At 39.7% G+C, this 19,002-nt stretch overlaps 1 protein-coding gene across 1 annotated transcript; it reads left to right on the top strand.

Annotated features, from left to right (window-relative positions):
• The first annotated feature begins 817 nt into the window (after nt 1-817).
• On the top strand, nt 818-17,168 carry IGFBP3 (insulin like growth factor binding protein 3). The gene is made up of 4 exons (XM_027451290.3): nt 818-1,870; nt 5,637-5,863; nt 8,462-8,581; nt 14,858-17,168. The coding sequence occupies exons 1-4, from the start codon at nt 1,480-1,482 to the stop codon at nt 14,981-14,983; spliced, it is 864 nt and encodes a 287-aa protein (XP_027307091.2). The 5' UTR covers nt 818-1,479; the 3' UTR covers nt 14,984-17,168.
• The last annotated feature ends 1,834 nt before the right edge of the window (nt 17,169-19,002 follow it).

The raw sequence follows: 19,002 nt of genomic DNA, 5'->3' as shown, positions 1-19,002 counted from the left end.
CTCCTGTGATAGAAAGGCCATATATGTGCCTACATATACATTTCACCATATCCTTCTGTGTTAGGTCTCAGGAGTGCTGCAGAAAGGATGGTCACAAATTCTTGCATTGGCAATCCAAATTTTCTTCACCAAAGTTAAGCAAAACAAGACAAGCAGAGTGGGGGCAGAGTTTGCACTGGCTACAGAGCGAAAACACATGCAGTTTGCAAAATCGACTGTAGGGCTTGTTTTTTGCTTTTTTTTTTTTTTTTTTTTCCCCACAGACTTATGAGGATGTTGCAATGGAAAGCATTTTCTCGCGGACTGAGGGAAAAGTTTTAAAGAGCTCAGAGAACGCTTTAGGAAGATGGGGGAGCTGCATCCACGGGCCTGGATCACCACGTGTACCGAGTGATCGTGTGCCAGAGAGCACAGGGTGTCAGAGAGTAACATCTGTGCAAGCGTGTGTGTGAGGGAAGGCTTTCAGCCCCGAAGCAGGCAGGATTGAAGAAAGGAGCCCAAAAAAGGGCACTGCCCGGGAGCTTTGCTCGTACATCCCCTCCCGGTGCCACGGGGACACAAGCACATACACAGCACTTATCCCCTAAACAACAAAAAAAACCACGAAACGCCCCTCACTAAGGAGTGCCCATAAACCCCAGGGACCGCCGCGGGCCCCTCCCCAGCCCCCAGCCCCCAGTGACCGCCGCGGGGCCGCGCCGAGCCCCCGCACTGCCGCCGCGGGGCGCTGCGCGGCCTCGGCGGGGCGGCAGGGAGCGGAGCGGCGCGGGGCGGGGCGGGGCGGGGGGCGGCCGTGCCGATATATGGCAGGGCCGGGCAGCGCCGCCGGACAGATGGGCGCAGAGTCGCGGGGAGCGGAGGCGGGAAGCAGCCAACAAAGAGAATAAAAAAGAAGGGAGCCGTGTTCGCTTTATTTTTATTTTTTTTTCTTACCCCTCTCACCCTTGCTTTTTTTAATTTTTTTTAAATTTTTTTCTAAGCGTTTTTGAAACAAGTTTTCTTCAGACCGTCTGGGCTTTTTTATTATTATTATTTTGATTATTTTTATTCTTTTTATTTTTTTTTTTTTTACTTTTGGAAGCGTTTTTTTTTTTTTTCAGTGTTGTGTGTGGAAAAAAAAAAAAAAAAGAAAAGCCATCAACGTTAGTTTCAAGCCAAGTGGTTGAGGCGCTCTGCAGGGCGCAGGGGGGGGATAGGAAGGAAAAGTTGCCTTTGTTGCCGGCGAGTTCTTCCATCACCTTTATGCTACCAAAGGCCGGCGGCTGAAGAGAGAGAGGGGCCGGTGCGAGCGCGCTGCGGGCACCGCTTCCTCCCCTCGCGCCGGCCGTGCTGCGAGAGGCCGCTGCCTTTACCTGCCCCGCAGCTCCGGGCGAGGAGCGGCGGCCGGCGCTGCCGCCCCGAGTCCCGTGAGCGGCGCAGCCCGGGGCGCTCCCCCCGGGCCGAGCTGCGCGGGGGCGCCTCCCGGCGGCCCCGGTTGCCATGGTGCCGCGGCCCGGCGTGCTGTGGGCAGTGGCGGCGGCGGCGCTGGCGCTGCTAGGCCGTCGGGCGGCGGCCGCGCTGGCGCTGGCGGGGCCGGTGGTCCGCTGCGAGCCCTGCGATGCGCGGGCGCTGCAGCAGTGCAAGCCCCTGCAGCCCGACTGCGCCGAGCGGGTGCGGGAGCCCGGCTGCGGCTGCTGCCTCACCTGCGCCCTGCGCCTGGGGCAGCCCTGCGGGATCTACACGGAGCGCTGCGGCGCCGGCCTCAGCTGCCAGCCGCAGCGGGAGGAGGCGCGGCCGCTGCAGGCGCTGCTGGAGGGCCGCGGGCTCTGCACCAACGCCACGGGGGACGGCAAGCTGCGGGCCTTCGTGCTGCCCGGGCCGCTGGCTGAAGGTAAGCGGCTGCTTCATTCTTTCTTCGGGAAGTTACAAAGTAACCAGGCGCGCTGGGGAGGTCGGGCAGCCAGGGCTGGGGTCGCTTTTGAAGGAGGGATGCTCTTTTTTTTAATTTATTTTACCCCAAAGGGAAAGGGAGGTGAACCTCTTGTGTCTCTTACTATCGTTATTTATTTAATTTTTATCTTCACCCCTGGTGCTGTGAAGTAATCCTTCGCGAAAGAGGCGAAGTTGCTCTTTCTGAAAGCAGTTTGGGGGAGGGAAGGCGTTGTGTGCTCCTCGCTTGGGTTCGTGAGTCTGCCCCGTTGAAGAGGAGACAGTGAAATCCTTGCGATTTGTGCCTGGTGTTCCTGGAAAGAGGGTGCGAGGAAACTAGAGAGTGTGGGCTAGCTCTTGTGCTGCAGCGTGATTACATCAGGGCAGTGATAAGACCAGGAATTTAAAAAAAAAAAAAAAAAAAAATAGTTATGTTTTCCTGGCCCTTGGAGGTGGTTGTTCAGAACAAAGCATTTGCACAGCAGTGTTTAAGAGGATGTTGTTTTTCCCTGAATTGCAAATAAACCTTCAGACAAACGAAAGCTTTCCCGTACCTTTTACATGTCTTGTAAATGAGACATTCACCGAGCAGGTTCTGTTTGGTTTGAAGAGGAAGGGACAGCTGGAAAAAGTTCTGTTAGCATGCATATTTGGAAACTTTAGAGGCAGGAAAAATTGGGATTCGGATCAAGAAAACTCAGCCCTGTGCAAACATTTCATTAAACTGTTTGTTAGCCAACAGCAAGTATGTTAACATTTATTTAATAGAAAAGTGTGTCAAAAGGCTTTCCACTGTTTGCATTTTTAAAAAGCCAGGAGTTTTTCTGCTAGGTTACAGGGACTCTTTGGCTGGCCTTTCCTTAGCTGAGGAAGTGGCACCAGTGTTCCAGTTAACTGGCTGCTATGAGACTAAGAGATGCCTTATTATAATTATTTATGTGCTGTTCCCAGGCTGTTCATACTTTAAATGAGCGAGAGTTCAGAGGTACTCACTGAAGTTTTAAATCTCTTTGGAACATGGAACAGCTTCCTTCATCACATGAACTTGGCTTTGACTATTCATCCTTCAAATGAATTGAAAACGGAGGGAGTCTCCTCGATACGTGAGACTTGGCAGTGTTTCATGGAGGGGCAGTGCTTTTAACAATGACTGTTAGAGGAGGGGAAAGACAGAGCTGAATGTTGGTTCCCTGATGAAAATATTTCCATTTTCAGCCTAAATAGTCAGAATGCTGAGTTCCTGTTTTTGCATTCTTGGCGCAGGAAGAATTCCTGTTTTGAAGTCAGTAGGAGCTTTGATTGCTTAAAAAGTGCAAAGTAGGTCTCTACAGCTCACATTCAAGGCATGAAGGCTGAAAATTCAAGGTGCAAAAAAGAAGTATTATGCTGAACCTGTGTGTACACATAGTACCTGCCTCCTCGTGGGTAATGCTCCAGTTTCAGCTCTAAATCTGATGCTTGGGAACTAAGGTTGTGGCATGGTGCCCTCCCTCCCTGAGCAGGATCACACCTCCCTTTCATGTAGCTTTGTCCTGCATTATGTGCTACGCTTTTGGTCTTTACTAGAAATTGCTAGAAATCAGTATGGATGGTGTGTATTGCAGGAACTTCTTAATGCCAACTAAAGTAGGCCACTGGCTTTACAATTCAGGTTTTGGCACACAAAAGTCTGAAGTATTACTGTTCATATACAAACCTTCTAATCTGTTATTGAAAGAGAAGAAGCAACTTTTGTAGCGGTTCTGTTTCCATTACAACAGGATGTAGAGGTACCATGGCACCAACTTTTGTAGAACTGAGTTAATGGAATATGCTTTACCATTTAAAGTGTGGCGTTATGACCATTCTGAATTCAAGTGTAAGAAATTCTGTCAATATGTGGTGGTCTATACAAACTGTGAAATGATCAGCATGCTGATTACTTAATGCACATTAAGAATACTTTCTACTTTTTTTATAGTAGGTAAACTTAAAAATGGACAGACGAGGAAACACAGTAGTCACAGTACTTATATCTAGAAGATTTAGGTTTATAACATTTTATTGTCATTTATTGCAAAATTCACTGAGAATGTGGAAAAAAAATACCACTGTTTAAAAACAGGACATTAAACCACCAAAAATATGTTCAAATACTGCTGAGAGTCTGAGTTAAACCCACAAAAGCCAGGAAATTTAGACTTAAGACTTGAACTTCCTTAATCCATTTGCACTGGGAGTTGGATTTTCCCGGTCAATTATGTTCATTGCCAGCAGTGGCTACACTAAAACCACCAGTACCAAGATGTTAACTCTGATCCCGCCGCCTCCTCCTTGTTTTCCTCCTCAGTTCCTGTGTATGGCCAGTGCCAGGATACTGTATGTGTTGAAATAACGAGACTCAAATGAGCTATGTGAACATGGGCTTTCAGTTTTAGCACTAAATTTCTTGGCTTTTGTGGTTTTCCAGTGAGCCGTCAAGTATAATTTTAATACAGATTTTCAGGATGCTTCTTGCACATCAGTTATCATTGTGTGCTCACAATGTGATTTCCTTAAAGGGAAAAAGAAAAAAAAAAAAAAAGAGAGGAAAAAAAGTGGCCAGCAGCCAAGGCACCAAAATGCAGCAACTAGTGGGACTTAGCTGACAGTAGCAGGAGTATCCAGACTTGAAAAATTCCATGGAGGAAATGCAGCCAGTTACAGTTACATTGCAAGAGTCTTCTAAGAGAGAAATGCTGTGTAGACAAATACCTCAGAAGGTACAGGAACGCTGGGCTTATGCAGTATTTTGGAAAAAATAATCCTGTAGTTTCCTGTAGGTTTCTCCTGTAGTTTTGTGGATGATAGTTTAATGAAAAAATATTTTTGAAACTCATAATGAATGTAGATGTTTGTCCTGTGACACCACTACAGAATGAATGGTAATTTTTTTATCCACTACCCCAAAATATATTTTATACAACTAGAAATATTTTTGAATTTAATAGTAGAGGAATGAAAATGTGCTATTTTCTTTTTCTTTCCTGTTATGTACGTGGAATAAAACTAAGTGAGAAAAACAGTGTTAAAAATAGTTAATTAGAACCATCAAACTCAGCATGGTAGAATTTTTTATTAACGCTTTTTTTTTTAATTTACTCTCTTGGGGAAGATGAAGAGTTGCTCTCCATCCAATAACATACTCGTGTTAGCTGTATTAAATTAAAGTTGTTTAAATCTGTTCTGGGTCAGAAGTACATGATTTGAATGCTCTGCACGACCCATGTTGGTCAGGCTGCTAACAGAGCTCTGACTCAGGGCCAGGTGCTGGCAGGGCTCCACACCTGGCAGACCTGCCTCCTCCTGCCGGGAAGGGAAACCAACAAAAAAAAAAAAAAATGAGGAGTGAGAAACTTGGGCGGTAGTGGTTTGCAAATAGTTTGAAACGAAGTGAACGTAAATACTTTTCAAGTGATTAGCAAGGCAGGGTGTACATTCATAGGCACCTAGCACAGGTGGTGGAATGGTATACTTGAAAGGCTCACTAGGATTGAAGGGATTTTTCAGTTAGAAAATTTACTGCAGTTCTTTACACATAGCCTATAGACTTCCTGATGCATGCAGAGTACTGAATTGCTCGTGTTTTTATATAAGATTTCTGTACAGAAAAACTAAAGATGTAGAGTAGTCTAGTGGTCTGTTGCCCTTCCAGACTCAGCTGGCGGTTGACTAACTTTGTTTCTTCACTGAATTTGTTCTTTTCATAGGAAATTCCAGTGATTCAGAAGAAGACAGGAGTACCAGTAGCATAGAAAATCAGGCCATCCCAAACTCCCACAGGGTGCCAGATTTGAAATTGCATCCACCGCACATCAAAATAGATATCATCAGGAAAGAGCAAGCCAAAAATACACAGCGCTATAAAGTGGAATATGATTCACAGAGTACCGATACACTGAATTTCTCTTCCGAATCCAAACAAGAAACTGAATATGTAAGTGCTTTTGTAAAAGCTAAGAGATTTCGCTGCATGTATGTGCCTGTGTGTGTATGTACATGTTCTGCATTTGACAAGATAAATAAAAATGGTTATTGTTGTACCTATTTAGGGTATTCTGGCCGTTTGGCCAATACAACTGTTGGATCTGCAAATGCAGATAAGCAGCTGACCAAACAGATCATGTTCAGAAGACACAGAGGCCTAATGCACTGGTGTTTACATTGATTTTAATGTAATTTTCACTGTGTCAGCTCTTGGCAAAAAATCTTGTTTCCACATGTTTCTATGAGTGTTTTCTGTGACATGTTTAGTAGTGTCATTATTTGGTAAACTTGGTTGCAAACAGCATTATTGGGTTGCAAAACAATGGAAAAAAGGAAGACGTTTGACGTTCAGTATGGTGGTATTGTGTTCATACTCCATGAAGCAAATCAAGGGAGATGACTTAGCTTCAGCTGAAACTAAGTCTCAAGTCATTATTTCTATGACGTGCTGAACACCACCTCCACTTGCAGTAGTTGTTTAGTGCCACTGAATAAATGTAATGGCTCACAGCACACAAGCTGCTATTGCTTCCAGCTTACTGTGCCCAGTAGAAAGAGTATTTGCAGGGCAGCCAGAATGTGGTGAATCTGATGGGACAATAATTCCTGTTTGTGCATTTCTTGGCTGCTGGCATGGTGGTTATCCTTGTGCCTGTGCCAGCTGACTTAAAAATATGGATGGATATATTTTGGCATATCATCAAAACAGTTGTGGTGAAACCGGACAAGGCTTCCTACCTGCAAGAGAAGGTTTTGAAACCTGTGAGGTGGAAAGCTGTGTCTGAAGAGTGTGTGGCCTCCAAGTTAACACAGTTGTTTGTTCAGTTTGTCATTGATGTCCAGCTGTCTAGTAAAAACACTTAAGTATCCAAGTTTTAGCATGCCTTCTTCCCAAAAACTTGAAAGAAACCTCTTCCAGTAAAATAATGAGCATTTGTAGCTCTGAGGAAATAGGGTTCTGACCTTAACTAGGATAAATGTTTCACGTACATGATGTACGTACATGATGTGCCTGTGTGTAAAGGCACACTGATTTACTAAACCTGCTTGTATCTGTAGGAACTGGAACCAGAACCAGGTCCATTTGAGGCAGGTACCTCTGCAAGCAAATGCCATTATGCCTATGTCTACATCTTAGCTTTGATATTCATCCTTTTACTTTTGAAACCTGCTTCAAGATAATAATTAAAAAAGGCTGTTGCTCTTTTTGTAGGTCTAACTCAAAACTAACTCTAAAACTAACTCAAAAAATCTTTGTGTGTGTTATTTGCAGTTGGTGTCTGAACCATTTATTTAAGGAGTTGCCAATAAGAGCACCAATTTAAATAGCTTGTTTAGAGCTTGTGAGATTGATACTGAACAAAAATGTATGAAAGCAGCAAGGAAGATCTTTGCTTACCAAAAATTTAATTCTTAAACTTCAGCAGAGCTGTGGAGTCTGTATGCTTTCAGACACTCACATGAAAGGCACTTCATATCAACAAACTTAACATTTATGCTTGCAAGTAGTAATATCATTACTTCACTAATTAAGAATTGTACTAGTGGGTCTTTTTTTTGATAGAACAACTTAAATGTTTTAAACCCCTGCAACTGTGAAAAATAATTTTTTTGGGGCGTCTATTGAAGAATCAGGCTAGTGAATTGAGTCAGTAATGTGCTCAGAGCAGCATGTAGCTAAACACAGAGTATGTAGAGGCTGTGATTCTTGAATTCTGATCCTTCTGTTGATACTGGCTGCCTTCTTGGCCTCTGGCAAAACTTGAACTCTTCTACTCCTGGATTTCTGGCTGTAAAATTGTTCTGGTAACATTTTATACTGTACCCTAAAGGCCTGCAATGAGAAACAATTAGTTTGGTGTTTGAGACATGCTTTTAGAAGTGGTTCTGGAAGTTTTTATGTCATTGTATTAGAGCTAATCCACGCTACACCATTGTCTTCCTTTTGCATATGGAGAAACTGGTGCAAAAAGTTATGTACTTATCTACCGAAAATGCTGTGTGCAACCATTCATTTGCATGGGTGCATACATTTGGTCCAGCTGAAATTTGGAATTGTTGTCCAAAGTTGCAATATATTTATAAAGGCATATACAGTATGCCAAACTGCGTGTTTTCAATTTAATCCATTGCATTCAAGTCTTTAAATCTAGCAGAATCACAGAAATAAAATGACGTTAGTGAAGATTTACAAAGCAGTTTGTTCTCAATTGTCTGCTTTCTTTTCCCACTTGGTGAGGATCAGCTTTTCACAATATATGTCATATATGACTGATTTACATAATGGTCAAGTCTTCCTTACAGCTGTAATTTCAGCTGGAAATGTTAGTCTGATTGCAAGCATGGCATAGGGCCTTCAGTGCTTAGAAATCAGTTTTGTCTTTAATAATGTCAGAATTTCATCTGTGATTGTTTTGCTTTTTGACATTTCTTTTAATAGTTTTGTTTTTGTGATTCTTACCCTTTGCAGATTTATTAACTCTTCTGTGAAGAATGGGATTTGTAAATGAAATTTCATATATGTTTTTTCAAATGTGCTCACTAACAGGGTCCTTGTCGTAGAGAAATGGAAGACACTTTAAATCACCTAAAGATCCTGAATGTCTTGAGTCCCAGGGGTTTCCATATTCCAAATTGTGACAAGAAAGGGTTCTACAAGAAAAAGCAAGTAAGTACAGTGTCTTGAGCATTTCAGTGAATACATTTCACTTATTCTGTGTTGCTGTTGGAAGGATCTTGCCAGCAAAGCGCACTATATATCATTTTATATATCACTTTAAAAAGAAGCTAGTTTAATCCCAATTTTAGGTCCTAATCTGATACTGTTGAACTTTGTCAAATGGGGATAATGTTTTTATTTTCTGTTGGTTATGACAGCAGATTAATTTGAGAAACTTCCAACTTAATCACACACAGGTTGGCCAGTGTCCTAGATACTAATGCCCTTCAGTTTAAAAAAAGCAATGCCTCTGTAATAACCCACAGAGCTAAATGTTGCAGTTGCCATATGACTGCAATAGATCAATGCTTTGAATTGTAAATAGATGCTTGAAAGTTCCTAGAAGAACTGTGTTGGTTTATATTACAAAAAGCAATTTGAGAAAGGCATGTGTCTGTCCTTTATGCGCTACACAGATCATTTCCAAAATCCAGGTCATGTTATCATGGAAGTTATACATCTAGTAGTTATTCTGTAGCAAGGTTGGCTCCTCAGCCCACTCTGATTTTCCTCCTCTTTTTTTTTTTTTTTTTTCCTCTCTGTAAATGCAGACCTAAGTGGAAGGTATATACATGTATGCAATACATTCATGCTCTAAAGCAGCATTTTCCATTTGGTACTACCCTTGAAGCTTATTCAAGAACTTGCAGAATTGCAAGACATAACATTTTTTCTTTGTATGCACATTTCATCTAATACCATTGTTTAGGTAGTGACCTGTCTCCAAATGTATTTCTTGTTATAGTTCCAAAATTTTCAGAATTCAAAAAAGTCCTTCAGATTTCCTTCCAGGCAAACTCTTTAAGGACGGATTTTGTTTGTGGACTATCTTGTTTTTCACATTTGGGTTTACAGAAGTCAGCCTCTTTATGTCTGGTAACCAAGAGTGGCTGACTTAGTGCATTACTGCATAATAGTTCGTTAGTTAGAAGTGAGAGACCAACCTCAGAAGAGGCAACCTTATTTTAAGAGTGGTATCTCCCCATTGTTTGGCTTCCAGTTTTCTTAGAAACAGTCTTAACCTTTCAGGTATTCCCTGGAGCTCTGCAATGAGCTGGCAGTGTCAGGTAGGCTGTTTGAAATAGGGGTGAGGTTTCCAGTGTTCTGACCTTGGCTGCACACTGCCAAATTTGTATTACTTCCAAGCTTTTCCCAGGCAGGTGGTGGTAACTCCCAAGCAGGGTGAGTTTCTTTTTCTTTAATTTTGAGAACCTACTGTCAATTCATGTCTCACTGCATGTAAATTAGCAGACAGCAGGGCTCAAATACCAGTCTGCATTCATTCAGGAAATGCCACAGACTGCTGTGTGAACTACTCTGTGGAGCAAGGCAAGGACTGTTTTGTGGCTGTGCCATAGAAGTATTTGCTTAGCTGCTTCAGAACAGCATGTCATGTAACTGCACTGAAGATATGCAAGCATCTTGCAGTACTTACCCTCCTCTAGGTATTACAGAAGACCACATATTGGTATTTACTTTGTTCAGTAGATGTTCCTCTCATCTGTCTTTAGACTTCAAAGTTTTAGCTTTGTCAGCAAAAATGCGCTGGTTTGCACACTGTCCCTAGTGTGTATATATGGTAAATCAGATCCACAGTGAGCACATACTAAAGTGCCTCACTGTGCAGTCATGGTTCTCTAACTGAGGCAGAAAAAAAAATACGGAGGGGGAAAAATATGGATAGTCTTTTTATGGATACTCTTTTCTAGTCTTAATTCCTAGAAGTTCATTTACTAAAGTAAGGTGTTGGTACAGAGCAAAGACAAGCTTCTGCACAGCATGTAGTCTCCATGTTATCTGGAAACTTTCAAGCTGCTTTAGAAAAGGTTGATATGCTATGTGCAACAGCCCCTCTGGTCAGAAAACATAGATGCTGAAGGAGCACTTTCATACTTGGCCAGTCTTGGCAAGCACTGTGCCAATTTGCACTGCTCCAAGTAGTTTCATGATAGTTTGGGACAGCTCAGAATCTTGTAAGAGATGCCTGAAAATTGAGTCCATATCAGTAAATACAATATGTGTAATGTAGTTTGTGTGCTCTTCCTCAAAATGAATTGTAATCAACCCCTGGCACAAGCCTTCACAGATAGGGCTTACAGAGAGAGGCTGCTTCTCACACTTAGAAAATGTAAGACAAAAATAATGTATTTGAGTTACCTTTGTATAATTATCTCCTAGAAAAAAAAGAAGCATCCATTTTATGAGTGAATGAGTCCTGGTCAGATTGAATCCACTCTCTGCAAGACAGTACAGCAATATCATTTGTTGTTTGTTTTTTTTTTCTTTTTGGAGGATCAAAATGAAGGCCTGATTTTGGGAATTGCAGGTGTATTAATTTCCTTCTTTGCTATTATTCGTTCAATCTGTAATTCAATTTTGTCATGACAACAAAATTCGGAAATAAAAAATGTTAGGAAACAGTAAATCCATTGCAAAAAAGGAGCATTTTGAGCATTTTTAATTCTGGAAATGAATGCTAAAAGCACTGCCTAGGATGTTCATGTATATAGAGGTATGATGGTAGGAATCTGATAAATTATGATTACTCTGGAAACCATGAAAACTCATTCAGGAGGTACTTTGTGTTTTAGTATATTCTGCCTTCCTGGTCACCTGCTCTTGCAGTCGAGTTGAAAGCAATTATTTTTCTTGATATTTGTGGACATCTAGAGATTTTTCAGAAGTAACTATAGGGAGTAATTTGCATATGTGCAACAATTTCAAGAACTTAAATTCATCTGTCAAGGTATAACATGAAAATAACTTCAGACCTTGTGTTTATATATAAACTTTATTAAAATCAAACATTATAAAATTTAGATTTATCTTAATAAATCACACACATTAGCTTACACTATTCAAGTATGGTGTATATATAGGTATAGTTACATGAACTAGGTTAATACAGGCATGGTTTTGCCTCAGGCATGCGAAGAAAGTTTGATGAAATTATAATTATTGCCCCATATTTGTATACCAGAACCAGATATTCCTAAATGTGAGCTGGCATTGTTCCACTGAAAACAACTGGGCTTGGCAAGAGCCAGCATGGCCTGAGGTGTATGTCAATGCTGTCTGCACTCTGCTTCAGGAGACCATGGTTGTAGCTCCATGGAGACCTCTGAGCTGATCAGGAATTCAGCAGGATACCATATGCTTTGCTGTGCCCCACAAATGCCTCTGTGGCACTTCTTTGTGGAGGGGAGAGGGGCAGGTGGCATGGGTCTGGCAGCTGGTACTTCTATCAGAAGTAATTATTGACTGCACCACTTGGGCAGTTTTCCAGCTTTTTGGACTTCTGAAGTCATACAGAAAAGCCTTGAAATTTGTGTGCAGTGCAAAATTCAGAAGAGTGAATACTTTTATCTAAACTTTTTTTCCATGTGAATTGCCCAATATTTCAGTATGGAATGCAAGCTAGCTGTTTCAGGGTAAAAAACATCACTTTTGAATCAGAAGCACTTTAGTATTGACAGTATGGATGATCAGGTAGTACAAAATAACAGACTGCAAGAGGAAATTTTTCTCGTTTCTTCAGAGTGACATTTTAGCTGTAAAGCTCTAGCCCAAATAATCCAAGGGTTTCATTTTTTATTTCTTCTAGACAACCTGTTTGGGAAAAATAGCCATTAGTTTCTGCAGACTGTGCTATAGTTAATTCCAAAAATTGATTATGCAACTGTAAAATGCAATCAAAACCACCAACAACACGCGATAACTTTAATTGATCATTTGTTTTGACACTGATGCAAGCCTATGAATCAGTCAGAGTTGTGTAACATACTTCATATAGTACTTCTAAAAGGGGAGGCTGTGTTACTATTATTAGTAGAAGTGTAGTTTCATGACCGGAAAAACAGGCCAACAGCCAGAAACCCCGTGCTCTAATTCAGGCCCCATCTGTGCCTCTACTCTTGGGAAAAACAACTCCATAACTGCTGCCTCATTTTCCTTATCTGTAAAACGTAAATCATGCAAAAGCAACTGTTTATGAATTACTCAAAACTGAGCATGAAGGATTTAGTGTGCTAAATGTGAATACCACTTAAGGTAGAATCCAGTCCACTTACCACCAAAAATTAAGAAACACATCCTCTTGGTGTTGGTGAACTTAGAACAGGCATTCGCAGGAATCGTGAAGAGCACATACAAGTACTAGTCTGGATTTTGAAACAATAAATGATTCTAAAATTTACATTGCTTTTATATTTAAAGATTTGATGCAGGGAAACAACTGACCGAGTGACTAGAATTCAAACACAACCTAATCATGTAGTTTAGCAAATTATTAATGTAGCTGTCCTCTCAGTAGGCTTGAAATTCTTCACCCTCTCCTATAAAAGCTGATATTCTTTAAGTTAATTTTGTCATCCCACTGGCAGGATTGCCATTCATTTCCATACAGCTAATGCAGAAGGACTGCACATTCAAAGAGAAGGCATTGTATTATTTCTTCATTAGACTTCCTACTCAAAAATATGTCACAAGGCTAGATTAATTTTCAGTTATGGTGATTAATGTTATTTATTTATATATTTACAAATAAAATAAGCAAGCTGGAAACTTGGGTTTCTGCCAAGACAGTATGTTCAGTGATTGGTGTCTAATGTGTGATCTGCTCTCATCTCTCTTTCACAGCTTCCTAGTGAGAACTGTCTACACTAATCTCTGCTGCCACAAATTAATTGGCTCAGGGACCAACCTGCTGCTGCAGGCAGTCCCAGGAGTGGCCCATATTCACACTTCTTTCTGACATATTGCCCTTTCACCTGAGGTCCTAAACTACACATCAAAGGGTCAGGCACTTAGTGCAACATGTAAAGCCTAACATTTACTTCATGTTTCCTAATGTACCTGTGCTTGGGAAAGACACTTAGCTTTGTGGGCCATTGACATGGGACAGTAAGACGTATGAAACTCTGGAGAGCAATGCAATGGAGTGATAGTAGCAAAGTTTAACTAGCTGGTGGCAAAGCCACAGCTGGTACCCAGTGTAAACTTCTGAAATACCTGAATTGCTCTGATGTCAACTCAGAGCTCATTTACTTTGTTTGTATGATAGCTTTTACAGTATTGAGGAACATATGTGGCTTCAGTGTGTCTAGTCTGTTCGTCCTCCACATGATGGAACAACAGATGAAACGCTAATCTTTGAAAAACTCTCTTGGAGTCAGAATTCCTTCTGTCCTGACTAAATGACCTTCTCTGTTAGCATTTGCAGTGAATTCTCCATCATCAAATCTCAGAAACTTCTGTTGTGCCATACTGGAGGCTATGTCTTAGCAAGGAGGTTGACCATTGCAAAACTGTGCTGCAGACGCATGTGTCTTTTGAGGGAGTGAAAACCTTGCAGTGTTCCAGCAATACTGTTAAGGCTGAACTGTGACCGGGATTACCCACCAAACGTAACCTGCAGCATCTCTTCTCCTTTAGTTTAGCTTTTACCATTTTTCATTTATTGGAGAGACCATTACTTAGCACATGACAGACTTTTAAAATCTACTTTTACTGCATTACTATTTCTAAAGAAGTTCTGCATCTTTGCTTGTTTAATGACAGTTTCAGGTTGGTCACTTTTGTTAACAAATTCCAATAAGCATCTGATTTCTAACATTGACATAGGTCATAGACTAATATACAAGCAAAGTCATTTATAGCAAAATAGACATGTAAAGTTCTAGTACACCTATCAGTTATTGAAGTGATAACTACATTAGAGAGGGATTATGTATATGTTAATAAATGTCAATGACAGTATTGAAATTCTTCCAGCAAACAGATGCAAACCAAGGGTGTTTATTGCTGCAAGAGCTGTCTTCGACCTGTGCTTTAGTGTAAAACAAATCTGTTGACTTTCTTTTCCAAAGATGGGTCTCAGTCATCAGTCTGTGCTGTTTTAAGTAGTCCTGGTATTCAATAGACAAAAACTGTGCTGCCTAATTCTGCTGTTTTCTGCTAATTCTCAGAGCAGTTTTATTATGGAATAATTAGATCCAAAGTGCTTGATGGGCAGGCTATTAGACTACTTTTTATTGTAATACTTTGTAGTGGTGTTAAATCTTCAATTTAATTCAAGCAATGTCTTCTATCAAATCTTCTGTTTGATTCTATATATGGCTAGGATATAGCAGTGCAGATATCAAACAAACAGGAATCCCTACTGTATAATGCTAAGAGTGGAATAAAACAAAAATTATGCTAATTAGGCCCTCCATTCTGTTTCAGTGTCGTCCATCCAAAGGCCGAAAAAGAGGTTATTGCTGGTGCGTGGATAAATATGGACAACCGCTTCCTGGATATGATGGCAAGGGAAAAGGAGATGTCCACTGCTATAACTTGGAAAGCAAATGAGGGCTGGATGCCAGCTCTTTTGGCATCTGTGTGTGGCAGCTGGACCGAGCAGAGGCCTTCGTGGGGCTGGGCAAACACCATGTACTGCATTGCGCAAGGAGTTTATGAGCACTGCCTCCTGTGGCGGTTAGGGGAGTAGAGGCCTCTATGGACTCTGCAGCTGCACCCTGCCACTAAAACATGTTGGGCTTTCTACAGAATATGTAGGGAGCTCTGAATTCCCCTGTCAACCTGCACTATTGATACCCAGAGAGAAAGAAAAACACAAGGCACTTCAGAATGGATTCAGGGAGTCTCCACTGACTTTTTAAAGAACGGCCTGTGACCAATTTGATTCCAAAAGATTCTGTTTTTTATTTTAAATAATTTATAAATTGTAAACTTGTAGAGTTGTTAAAGCAAAACAAAAACGCACACATACACACAAAAACAACCCACAAGGATTTAAAGGCTAAAGTTAAGCTTTTTTTTTACAGGTCTGATGGGAATCTTCACGGGTAAAAAGTTTTATAAAAATCTCAAAGAACTTTTTAAGAAACATATTTCTAAAATAAATACATGACTATTTTTTCTGTAAAATATATTATGAATATTCTGTTAGTCTGTAATATAATTGTTTTTAAATAAACTTTATTTAAATGTAACATGTGAATACCAAATATTACACAACAATTCTAGTGTATACTTCTGTATGCAAAGAAAAAGTAAACGTATGGGATGCTTTACAAATATGTATAGATCCATATGCATAAACACTGACCTGTTCTAGGTAACAGAAATGAATTTGTGGAGTGAAGGAGGTGTTTCCAGAAGAGATTAAGTTTCATTATTTGATGTAGGTACAAATACTCTGATAATCTTTTAAATTCTTTTTAATTATTTTACTTTTAATGTACCCATCACTGAATTATACCACTGGAATGAGTAACAGTTGCACTGAAGCTCTCTGTAAAACATTCTTCTATCTGTCCTTTGCTTCATTTAGTGCAACAGAGCTTAAATTTCCTGTTCCTTCATGCTAACATAGAATATTCATGGACAAAAAATTTCCATTACAGTACCAGCCTTTCTATTTGCTTATTTATTTTTAAAAGCTGTATCTATTCTATGTGGTCTTCATATACTCTGCCAAAGTATGCATTCGGTATGAGTATCTTTTGTTTAAAACAATGCGAACAAGATGGGAGGATTGTGGGCCTCCACAATTGTTGAGACCTGTGTGCTTCATTTATGCTACACACAATTGTTGCTTCCTTTGACTTTGGTATAAATTATTTGCCTGCATCAAAGCATTAAATAAGATCCATAGGATTTAAATATTTAAATTGTCTGCTAAGATACGTCCTTTTAATATGAAGATAAGTGTAATGCTGTTACATAAGGAAGTCTTTGGCAGCATTTTTTTTAGGCTGATTGTTTATTGAACTTCATGACAAATTCTGTATGACAGTGAAATCTGGATAAGGAAAGGTGGCCTGTGAAATGTAACATCTCTCTGGAAAGTAATGCCATATTTTGTATATGTATTTATTTATATATTTTATATAAATATTTTATATATTTATATAAATATATAATATATTCTTATATGTGTCACTATAAATGTTTGATGTCACTGTAGAAAAAAGAACCAGCAACACTGTAATTTCCTGTTGGGTTGGGAATTCGATGGAGAGTGATAGCAGTACTCTCATGCAGCTTTCCAGCCATTGGAAACAGTGGTTGTGCTGATGGAGGGGAGACCATGGAGTCAAGTAGCCTGTTCCTCTCCCACCCTGTGAGTTACAGCCACCTGTATTTCCTGCAATGGCATATGTCTTGAAATTTTATTGTGGAAAGATTTGGATATGCAGCTTGCAGGATCGAGGTGGCTGATCACTATAAATCAAACGTTTAATGCCTTACCCTGAAATGTAGCCCTGTGTGTATTCTGTGCATATTCCTAATTTATATCTAATGAAATAGGTTCACATTGTTAAAACTGAAATTTTAAACCTAAAAGTAATAAGAAAAAGTGTATGTGAGGTGGTGCTTAGTTCAGGTTGATACAGACTTCCTGACAGATAGTTACAGAAAGCTTTGTGAGTTGAAAATTTATTGCAATATTTTTACTGCTAATGCAAATGTAATGCCTGCAAATATTTGTTGGCAAATTAAAATAAATAAATGCTGACTTTTTTTTTAATTGTACACCAGTTTATTTCAAATAGTTTCACATGGGGAATAAAATTATATATTATTTTATTTATATATTTCATTTATATTTATATATATATATATTTGGGCACATAATATGCAAAAACTAACATCGGAGTCACAAAAGTAGGTTATGAGTATTTCACATTTTTTTTCCTTCACTATCTCATGAGCCTTTTCATAAAAGAAAATGACCTCTCACCAAGGAGGTGGACAGCTGCCTTCCAAACTACATTTGGGAAATCAAGAAATGTTTTAACAGGCTATGGCAGCATTTCTGATTTGTGTTTTTCATTAAAATTATAGCTCTTTATTAAAAATCAAGGAAGATGTGTTGTCTGGTATTGGTCCTTAAGTTAGTTTGTCATGCTTCTTCTCGATAGATGTCTTTAAAAATAGCAAATGTTTCTTACCTGTGATTTAAAGCTCCTCCGTATTCAGAAGCTCCCTGTTATGGACACTTCCTTTGTGCATCTGATGTTCCTGGCAACTGATATTCTTGGTATGAAATGCAAACTAACTATATTTCCCCATGTAAGAAACAAACAGAATTAAGAAGATCAGCAGTGATTTTTTTTTCTTTTATTTTCTTTCCTTTTTTTTTTTTTTTTTTTTTTTAACATACCTACTTCTATGAAGACAAGGGCTCAATTCATCAGACAAACTGCATGTCATTCAAAGATTTTTTTTTGTGGCTATCGCATTCAAACTGCGATTCAAATAAATTATTTGTGGGCTACGTTCAAGCAGCAGAATATGTGCAGCATGAAGCAAATGTATGGGTCAGTACCAGTTCAGAAGATCTCTCCTTGCACACGCAGATTAGAAATGTTCCCTGTTAAGCGCTACAGTGAGTGGAGGACTTCAGTTTTAGTGACAAATGGAACTTAAGTATTAGAAAAATACTACCTGCTGTTTTGGTGCCTTTGCTGCCTTCAGCTCAGGTGGTGTGTTTTTGTTTTGTTTTTTTTTTTTTTTCAAGTAAACATTTGACAGCATTTTTCTTAACAAGCTCTTTCAAGAATCTTAGGCAATCCAGGTGAACATTGTGAAGTCTCACAAAAATTCTTGTAACTTAGTTAACATTATTGACATGTTAAATATTTGCACAGGAGGGCACTACAAAAGCTTAATGTATGTACTGCAAAACTCGTTAATTTCTTTTTGAGAATACTTCATCCCTAGATGCTACATGGATGCCTTACGTAGCCCATATTTGTGTGGTATTTGTTTTAACCAGAGTAGTAGTTGCATAAATCCCTCTAATTGACAAGAATGCAAGTTAAAGCTGCCTGCAGGCAGAAACACTATCTTTCAAACTGATTGAGAAAGTTCCCTTTAGTAGATCTACTGTGCTATAGTCTTTTGACCTCAGAATATTCTTTTCCACCTTTATGGCATGCATGCTCTTCAGGGAATAATGGTAGCTATTTGTGCACAGGGGAAAGCACCATAACTCTTTATTGAACTGAGCCCTAAATTAAAGTAATGGTTTTACGAATCTTTTAGGAAATCATTTTTTGGTATCTGTAGATACTCTCTAAAACTGAGTAATCAAGGATGACTCCACAGAGATTTTACATATTAGCGATACAAATTAAATCATGAAAAGTGCTTAGAAAATTTTGTGGGTGTCAATGCATATTAGTATTCAAAATCAAATATTTATATGGGTAGCTATTTCGTATGTGACCCTGCTGTGCCTTTAGAAAGGACCCCCCTTTTTTCTTTTTTTTCCTTTTTCTTTTTTTTTTTTTTTCTCCTGCACAGTCCAAAAATAAGATCCAATAATGGATATTCATGTATTCTAAGGGCAAGCTTTT

This window comes from Anas platyrhynchos, chromosome 2 (genome assembly GCF_047663525.1).
Source record: "Anas platyrhynchos isolate ZD024472 breed Pekin duck chromosome 2, IASCAAS_PekinDuck_T2T, whole genome shotgun sequence".
Lineage (NCBI taxonomy): Eukaryota > Metazoa > Chordata > Aves > Anseriformes > Anatidae > Anas > Anas platyrhynchos.
This window is presented reverse-complemented; position numbering and strand designations above follow the sequence as displayed.

What these genes read in the sequence shown, in the direction of transcription:
- IGFBP3 (XM_027451290.3), top strand. Translation starts at nt 1,480, where the DNA reads ATGGTGCCGCGGCCCGGCGTGCTGTGGGCAGTGGCGGCGGCGGCGCTG. An exon ending in GCCCGGGCCGCTGGCTGAAG is followed by an intron (nt 1,871 to 5,636) that starts GTAAGCGGCTGC and finishes TTCTTTTCATAG; the next exon opens with GAAATTCCAGTGATTCAGAA. An exon ending in GGTTCTACAAGAAAAAGCAA is followed by an intron (nt 8,582 to 14,857) that starts GTAAGTACAGTG and finishes ATTCTGTTTCAG; the next exon opens with TGTCGTCCATCCAAAGGCCG.